Below are 9,028 nucleotides of genomic sequence, written 5' to 3' on the forward strand. Positions count from 1 at the left end.
ATAATACAAAATATGCAGAATTTCCAATCAGCCAATGCCTACCTAAAAATGAAACAGGCAAGGCATCCTTAAGCCCATGGGCCATAATAGCCAGCAGTTCCATACAAGTGGAAACATCCATAACAGTATTTGGCTCCCTTACTTAAAACAGCAAAGGATGCACTCTTAGATGAGTTTCTTGAAGTTCTATTTGCTTCAAAAAGAGCGACTTGGAGGTACAGAATAGGTTCTGAAACCTTTGACTCTTGTCTAAAACCCTAATCCTGAAGTGAGAGCAAAAGCAGCAGAGTTGGAGGAAGATTTTAAGTAGCACTCCAAGTACTTAAGAGTAAAGACAGCAATCCTGTGAACGAAGCAGTGAGTGAGTACTGCCAGCAGCAGTACCAAGGCCAAATGACAAATGCAATCCACAATCCAGTCCAGTGAGCAGCAGACTGTGAATCTGCCTGGCAGACAATCTCCTGGGCTAAGTGTTGGCACACAGGTCAAACACAAACCCTTTCAAAAGACAAAAAGAAAGGAGCAAAAAGGTACTCTGTGCTATGTTTCTTCAGCAGATTAGAAAAAAGGGTACACTGTTCTAAAGCTCTCCGTGTCAATCTAGGTGGTACAACCTGGCTAGGTAAGAAACAGCTTTCTGTCCGTTTAGACTCCTCTGAACATGGAGAGGAGTGGAGGGATGAGAGATCGGCCTGAGGCATTTCAGCACAGGTTAGCTAGCACCTTTCTCCACAGTTGGTACAGACCTCAACTGAAATCTGAATACCCCACACTTTTTAAACAGCTGGGAACACAACTCCTGCACCTCTTGCTAAATTGGGGACAACCACACCCATGCGCACTTGCAAGCATCAATCCCTAACTTGGCGGCTCTTGCTACTCAGTGGCAAGCATCAAACGCCACCCTCACCTGATGCTTGGCCGTCTCCATACCCTCCAGAACTGTCGTCTTGAAGTCCTCCTGCTTGCCCTGTGGAAGGAAAGAGGAGAACTCAGGGACCTTACTCCATAAATTAAACCATACTGGACATAAAGGCCCGGCAGTTGGCGTTTTAGGTATTAAACTTCACCAACTAACTAAACCCGTTTTCTGAGAATCCCATCTTCTGGAACCTAGGTTCAGGGCACCAAAAAATTATGTTCTAAAGTGTTATCCAGGTTACTGGAACGCTTTACATCAGATTTTATGGGAAATAAAGAAGTACACCATATGTAGCATTCCTGGTGGCTAAATACTTATGACCTGGCAGATGGATACCATCAGATTCTGTGGATCTCAAACCCTAAGAATTTGATAATCTTGCCTTTGGTGTTCCCAAGTCTCCCCATATCCCAAGGAGATAGTTTAAAGCATTTTGAAAAGCCTCTTATGTTCAGGAGACCCTATTTTTTTTCCCCATAAATCCTTCCTTTAAGTTTGATACTAGAACAACTCTTGAAAGGCTCAGACCACTTATTTTGGCTTCAGTATCCTTGATACACCATCAGTGTTCTAACACACCAAGATTGTCTCTGAAGCCAAATACACATCATACCATTGATCAGTGATGTGATCAACACCCAGCACTGAAAGACATCAGTCTTTCAACATTCCCAGCCACGGAAACATGAGCAAAGGCTAAGCACACACATCTGAAGAATCTGAAGTCTCGGAATTACCTTAGCCTGCCTCTAAGTCCTGAACAGGACTGCAACACAAGCAGGAACAGAGCACGTTGAGAAGAGAGATGAGTAGAGCTGCAGTGTCTGCAGGAACAAAGCCATTACACACCTCACTGCTCACTTCCCAGGAGACACTGGCTCTGAGGTGAGCTCACGAGCAATACTCTTCCACCACCAGAAGTCCCATTGCCTGCAGAGCTCAGGAGCCATGGCACACTCCAGAGATGGCCCAGTGCTGCTCAGCTGGCTCCTGCTGCACCAAGGCTCCTTCAAACCACACACTTCATCAGGCATCAAGTCCAAACCAACATGCACTGAAACACACTGCAATGGTCACTGGCATGGAACAGCTGCTTCCTAGAGCACAACTGCTCAGGCATCATCTCCAAACAGGTAAGAGCAAGGTCTAACCTGAGGCTAAACACACAGTTGTTAATATTTAGAGTCTGCATGGACAATTTTGCCAGAATGTAATCTAAGGCTCTTAGGGAACACACTAACTGAGAAGAATTTTATCTGAACTACAGATTTAACCCCTAAAGGAAGACGCAGAAAGTTAAACAAATGTTTCCATACTGTGCTAAACTGGATTGATCTAGAATGTCACAACATTAAACATCTACAAATAAAACAAAATAGGAACTGAAACAAGACAGACATTGTCCCTCAGTACAGCAGAGGAGCCATAGTTAGTACTTGGATAAAATCAGTCTGCCAGCAGGGAAGCAAAAAAACTCACGGAGAGACTGTGACAAAGAATTGTATCTTGACAGGCCTCACAAGACCCAAGTCATGATTCTGTGAATAAACCTATCTGCAACAGCAAGATGGAATTCTTTACTTGATCTACATTGCAAGTACTTTATTTTGCAGGGAACATTTCAAGACTCTTCCACTCTGGGAGAGACTAACACAACTGAAACATGAATATTTACAGTTAAGCATAGGCCATTAATTAGCAATAAGAGTTTCACCTGCACCTTCCATAAACTACGAAATTAAACAGACTCTGACTTCAGTGTACTGCATTCATATCCCTGAATTAACACTGGCAATGAGCAGAGGGGGAAAAATTCCTCTCAGCTTACTTACAGAACGAAATCAGAATCTTCCTCTTCTCATCACTATTACTGATTGCTTGGGCACAATTCTAAATGCTGCTCAGAAGCGTGGAAACAAGGCCTGCTAGTGACGATTGCCTTTCCTTCCCTGGGAGAAAGGTTCTGGTTGAAAAGGAACTAACAGCAAGCAAACCACTGAAACCTGCTAACATCAAACTCCTGCAGCTCAACAGAACATGTGCAAGAGCAGAATCTGCTCCAAGTCTCAAGGCAACAGAATAACAGACCATGAGCTGAAGAGCAAAGAGGAAGAAGGTCCAGAAGGGAATCTACCTCATATAATTATCCACTGTCTCAAAATGAAGAATAGCTGCACATGAGTATCACAGAGTACTGAATTTATTTAGGAAAATAGTCAGATAAAATAAAGAGACAAAGCACCACTAAGTTTGACCATTCCCTTGATCTTAATCTTGATCATATTCAGTTCCTTGGAAAACAGCACCTAAAAATACATGATTACCACAAAGTAAGAATACTGACAACACCAAAAGGCCAGGAGCTAGTAAAGAAAATCTTCCATAGGTCTAAAAATGAAAATCCATTTTGGTGAGGAAAAACAAAACAAAACAAAAAAAAAAAAAAAAAAAAGGAAAAAAAAGAAAAGAAAAAACAAAAGAAGTGAGCTCCTTGATTCCAAAAGGGATACTGGCAAATAAGAACACAAATGTCATCAGTCAGCACTGAAAGGGAGCTTGGAAGCTTTTTGCCATTAGATAATATTCCTCAAGTAAAAAGAGAAAAGATACTCTCAGAAAATTCTCTTAACCATGAAATACTGTCGCACCATCCACCCTGTAATGGCCAGAACACCTGCAACTCCCCACAGCTGAACACATGCATGGAACCTACTCAAGGAAGACCAGCACTGTGCTGTCACCTGCAGTGTGACACCTAGTAATGCCCTTCACTTTAAGGTGTGTGTGGGGACAGGCTAATGAAATACCAGACACCAGCACCAGGACATTTTGAAGTTGCACAATCAGGCTTTGCAGCTCAAAAGCTCTAATGTGACAGCTTTATGCTTCTTCTGCATTACCTGCATTTTTACAGGCTTTAAACACAGAAATGAATGTTTTAAGGTCTGCAATGAGAATAAATTAACAGTAATACCAACGCTAACTAAAATTTCCCTAGATTTTTCAGTATGCAATCCCCCACTAGTATTACTGTCCAATTCAGTATTTCTTATCAAACACTTCAATTTTTCCTTCAAAGTGACAGGGAGAGAGAAAACCTCAATTATAAACACTGCTTTTATATACAGCAGACTCCATGCTGCCTCCTCCTTCTAAAGGGTGGCTGAATTAGAAGTTTCAATGCACTTTTAACAGCCAGCATAAGATGACCTGATGTTCTTGACACCTACATTAATAAAGACAAAAACAGAGATCCAGAAACATATATAGTCTCAGAAACCTTTAAAATTGCAGTAAGACTAGCTGTGGAATGACAGCTTGAAATCTGTCTTCTTTCTACTTTATTGCTTCATGCATATTCACAGAATTTCTAGGAATAGAGAAATTATATGATGACCTGAAACCTACTCATTTCTAGGCAGCTAGATACAGCCTGTTTGCAAATTGATTGCACTTAGATGGTTAAATACAGTGCTGCAAAATAACTCTAACAGGCTGCTGTGTGTATAGAACAGCATGAGTCACCACTGCTCATCTTCCATGTTTCTTCCTCCATGGGACAAAACCTGTTCCACTGTACCTCACTGATTATGCCTCAAACTGATTTCAATAATCATTCTTAGAGGCACAAAATGGGATCTGAGAGAAATCAAAAGCATATTAATATTAGGTCTCAAGGATCAAACACAATATCTAAGCTAAATTAAATAGGAAGCTTAAAATATTTGCTTAATTACACCTATTAAAATTCCATTTTTGCTACACCAGCTACAACTGGGGTGGCAGGATTTTCATCACTGCAAGTATTTCAGTTAAGCATAAGAACTACAGTACTCCTGTACCAAAGCAGGAGCCAACAGCTGCAACAAGGAGAGGTTACAATGGCAAATCACAAGAAATAAAACACACCCACAGCTTTTAATATTTTTCCTGTGACTGAAGGGGGGTATCCCCAAGCTAACATCAGAACTATGTGCTCAAACCTGCCAGCCAGAAAGAAAATTAAGGGAACTGAAAACTAACAGTGACTCACAAGCTGCAAAGATTCAACTGCTAGATTTCAGCTCTTGTCTAACACCAACTAGTATACACGTTATCTCATGAAATCTCTTGACTCTGAGCTTTGCAAAAGCATCACCTTCTAGGCAGCTGAGTGATACCAACAGACCTCACTCATGGTGGCAGCTGTAAACACAATGGAGGTAAAGAGCAGGTACTGCTACCACCACCAATTTCAAAAGCTGCCTCCTGAACAAGACTGACCAAAAACCATCTCAATGTGAAGTGAAGCTCTCTCTAAGCTAATAAAGAAAGCACTGAATACTGAAATTTAGTACTGAAATTTAAGCAACAGTATCCAACCAGAACTTAAGACAGAGTCATAGTTTAAAGCCACAGGAATCACAGTAGTTTAAATCTGCTCCTCTGCATAACAAACCTCCCATAAACTCAAGGTCTTTTCTCTCTGAGGAATAAGTGAATGTTCATACCCAAGCAGGTGTGGCAGCAGAGAGCCAGAGAGGCTATTCTGGTCAATAAGCTCCCAAAGACAAGTCTATGAGGATCATGAGAATCTAGCACAAGAGGTTTGGCTTCATTTGGAATTACATTAATGTATATTCCTGTTTTTATCAGGCTGTTCTGTGTTTCTCCCCTCCTTCCACATATGGGGCCAGCAAATAAAACACTGTAAACAATTATTCAAAACCAGATTGAAACCAGACATGGGATTCATGATACCACACCCAGCCCTACCTAATTTCTGCTCACCAATCAGGTAAATAGTTTCAGAGGAGCAGGTCTCTCTCTACTCACCAGACGGCTCCTCTGGCTCACTTTCATTCTCTTCTTCTGCAGGAGCTGGTGGAGGTGGTGGGGGTAGTTTCTTCTCTTTCTCAGCTTTAGCATTTCTCTCTTCTTCAGAGTAATACTCATCTTCTGACAGGTTTGCAAGGCTCTCATCCATCTCTCTGTACTCGACCTGCGAAAAGCACAACAGAACATAAACACACTGAAGATGCCTGTAAGCCAGGCTACTAACATTAATGCTGCAAGGAACAAAATTGCTTACAGTTCAAAGAAAAGGCTTGAGTTACTTTATGCAGACTCTTATTGCAGATACCATGTTATAAAATGCAACAAAGCTTAACAAGTTCCAAATGTTTTTGCCTCCATCTAAAAAAAAAAAATCTTCAGCATCCTGTAGCAGGAGCTGTCATCAAGCCAGGGGTGTGTGTTATATTATCATTTAACCTCTCTGGTTTTCTTCCCTTCCTTCCCATCCCTGCCAAGGGATGAAAAGCAGACTCTGTGTGCACTCCATGTGTTCAAATTTGAATTTCATCTGCTAAGCACAGATGACCAGAAGCACACACAACATTTCCTGCAGAAATCCCACCTGTGCCCTGTGTGGTCTGCTGCTTACTGGGAATCTTGTCCTGGTACAGAGGCTCACAGCTGCTTCCTCTCCAGAATGGTCACACTAGTGGCTCAACACAAGAAACACCTCTTCCCTCATCCCCCCCAATCTTTATTGCATATATGTCTTGTTCTGTTACTGCTCCCCAGTAAAAATAAATAAAATTACCAGCCAAAAAGACTCACTTGAACGTGAAGGAACATGGAAACCCCAAGAACTAGCCTGGAAGGGCTGCATCTCATACTGCTTATCCAACCAAGCCTTAATCCAAAGTAAGACAGTTCTGTACCCTGCTAGTGAATTTCCCTACTGATTGGAAAGGAAAAAAGCACTTCTCAATATGCAGCCAATGGAAAAATAAAAAGAAGGCAGCTAGTGATCCTCCAACATCCAACAGGTCAGCTTCCACCAGGAAATGACAAAAACAACTCTGGATTTCTCACCAAAAGAAAAAATCTTTCATAGTCCACATTCAGCCACTGAAAAATAGCAATAATGGGCACAATTCAAAGTAGCTTTGGGAAGCCTATGTACAGGAAACCCTGGATTATTTAAAATACTAATATAATCCATGATCTGCTACCTTTTAAATATTTACATTCCACAATGTCCAGCATATTCAGTTTTTCACACAGTTGCACCTCCAGGACCTCCTGTGAACTCCCACTTTGAAGCAATTAACAGTGACAGCACATCCATACATTACCAGGGGTATCTGAAGCCACACACAGCTACTTCTGTCCAGAGGCACTTCGAAGTCTCCCATTCCCTTTGAGCTTCCACAACTTCTGAAGCATAATAAAGTTCAATACAAATCCCTAAGCTTTTCCCCAGATTTATTTTTAACCTAGATACCCTCCCCAACTAAGTTCACACCACAAACTCTCATGGGAAGGTGACCTCACGCTGGCCTGAGTGCTCAAGGGGACAGATGGTGCCACAAGAGACAAACAGCCCTTGCAGATGGGCACTGTCAGTGCAAAGAACACCACCAACACACAACCCACACAGAGCACCAATTCCTACTGGTTACCAGAGCACTATAAAGAAGGAATTCTGCCTCTGACGATCACAGAATGGTTTGGACTGGAAGGGACATTCAAATCCATCTCATCCCACCCACCCATGGGCAGGGACACCTTTCACTAGACCAGGGTGCTCCAAGCCCTGTCCAATGTGTCCATGAACACTTCCAGGGATGAGGCAGCCACAGCACCTCCGAGCAACCTGTGCCAGGGCCTCAACACCCTCATTGAAAAACTGCCTTCCTTATGCCCACTCTACACCTACCTTATTTTGATTTACAAGATGCATCACACTGACCCACCCAACAGCTCCCACGTGTGAAGGACCAGCTCAGTCATCACATCACACAACAGCTCCGAGGAGCCACATTCAATGCCACAGGACAAAACAGTTCCAAAAAGTAATTTCAGCTTCCATGTCAAACACCCTGACCCCGGGCACAGTCAAGATCTTCACTATCTTCTGAAACAGGGCTTCCAAGACAAGGTTTCACAAAAAAAAAAGTAACGTTCTCATATATTCAGAAGAACAGATAAGAATTACATACTACAGACCCAAACTACTGAAGACCTCTTACAGCTGTTAGATTTCATTGCTACCTCCCATCCTTACACAGCCTTGGCTCAGCTCTCCAACACCAGTGGAGGGAAGGTGAGGAACAGTGGACTGAGCATGGCCACCACCTTCACACCCCTGCAAAACCAGCATCATCCCATGCACATGAGCCTGGAGAGGCTGCACCCAAATACCACAGTAACAGAAGAATTTGCTGATAAAATGTACACTCACAAGCGCTCCAATGTACTGCCATGGATTTGGGGTGTTTTTACCGCTCGGTATCCGGTCAGAAACCGCAGAAAGTTCCTAAACAGCTGCAGAAAGCTCTCCTTTGTGACAGGGCACGAGCCCTCCCCAGAGCCCGAAAATGAGCTAGGACAACAGGGGATCTTGATCTTAAACCAGGGTGGCCTCCTGCGCGCCCGCGTCTTTGTCTCTTGCACTCACGACACCGGAGCACTCGGTCCCGGGCATGCTACCCGCCCCCTTCGGCACGGCCCGGTCCGGTGCCGAGCCCCCGGCCGGGCCCGGGACGCCCCGGGGAAGGAAGGGCCGGCCGAGCGGGGCCGGGCCCGGGACGCCCCGGGGAAGGAAGGGCCGGCCGAGCGGGGCCGGGCCCGGGACGCCCCGGGGAAGGAAGGGCCGGCCGAGCGGGGCCGGGCCCGGGACGCCCCGGGGAAGGAAGGGCCGGCCGAGCGGGGCCGGGCCCGGGACGCCCCTGCCGGCCCGAGCGCGTCGCGCACGAGGCGCCGGCGGGGCCCGCAACCGGGCCGCCCCACACCTACTTTGGCTCGCTTGCGGCGGCTGGTCCTGCGGCCCTCGGGGGTCTCGGCGATGCCGGTGGTTTCGGCGCCGGGCGCAGGGGCGGCCCCGACGGCCGAGGGCTCGGACACACCGCCCGGCGGCGAGGCCCGCGGCGGCTCCTTCTTGCGGGGCGTGCGCTCCGAAGCCCCGCCGCTATCCGAAGAGGAGCCCAGGGCCCCGGCGGCGGCGGGCGGGGGCACCGGCGCCTCCGGCCCGGCCTCGCCGCCCGCCGCCGCCTCCGCGCCCTTCTTGCCGCCCGCCAGCATCGCCCCCGCCGCACAAAGGAGCCGCGCGGGGGC

At 45.7% G+C, this 9,028-nt stretch overlaps 1 protein-coding gene across 2 annotated transcripts in view; it reads right to left on the reverse strand.

Annotated features, from left to right (window-relative positions):
• KDM1A (lysine demethylase 1A) overlaps positions 1 to 9,028 on the reverse strand; it is a 28,215-nt gene extending 19,187 nt beyond the window's left edge. Inside the window, exons 1-3 of one of the 2 annotated variants that reach the window (XM_038160665.1) lie at positions 8,711 to 9,028; positions 5,738 to 5,903; positions 911 to 970 (exon numbers count right to left, since the gene is read on the reverse strand). In XM_038160665.1, coding sequence (XP_038016593.1) covers positions 911 to 970; positions 5,738 to 5,903; positions 8,711 to 8,995 — 511 coding nt within the window. In that variant the 5' untranslated portion in view covers positions 8,996 to 9,028. The remainder of the gene's footprint in view (positions 1 to 910; positions 971 to 5,737; positions 5,904 to 8,710) is intronic. The other variant, XM_038160666.1, reaches the window with a different exon arrangement.

The sequence above is a fragment of the Motacilla alba genome, chromosome 23 (genome assembly GCF_015832195.1).
Source record: "Motacilla alba alba isolate MOTALB_02 chromosome 23, Motacilla_alba_V1.0_pri, whole genome shotgun sequence".
NCBI classification, from domain to species: domain Eukaryota; kingdom Metazoa; phylum Chordata; class Aves; order Passeriformes; family Motacillidae; genus Motacilla; species Motacilla alba.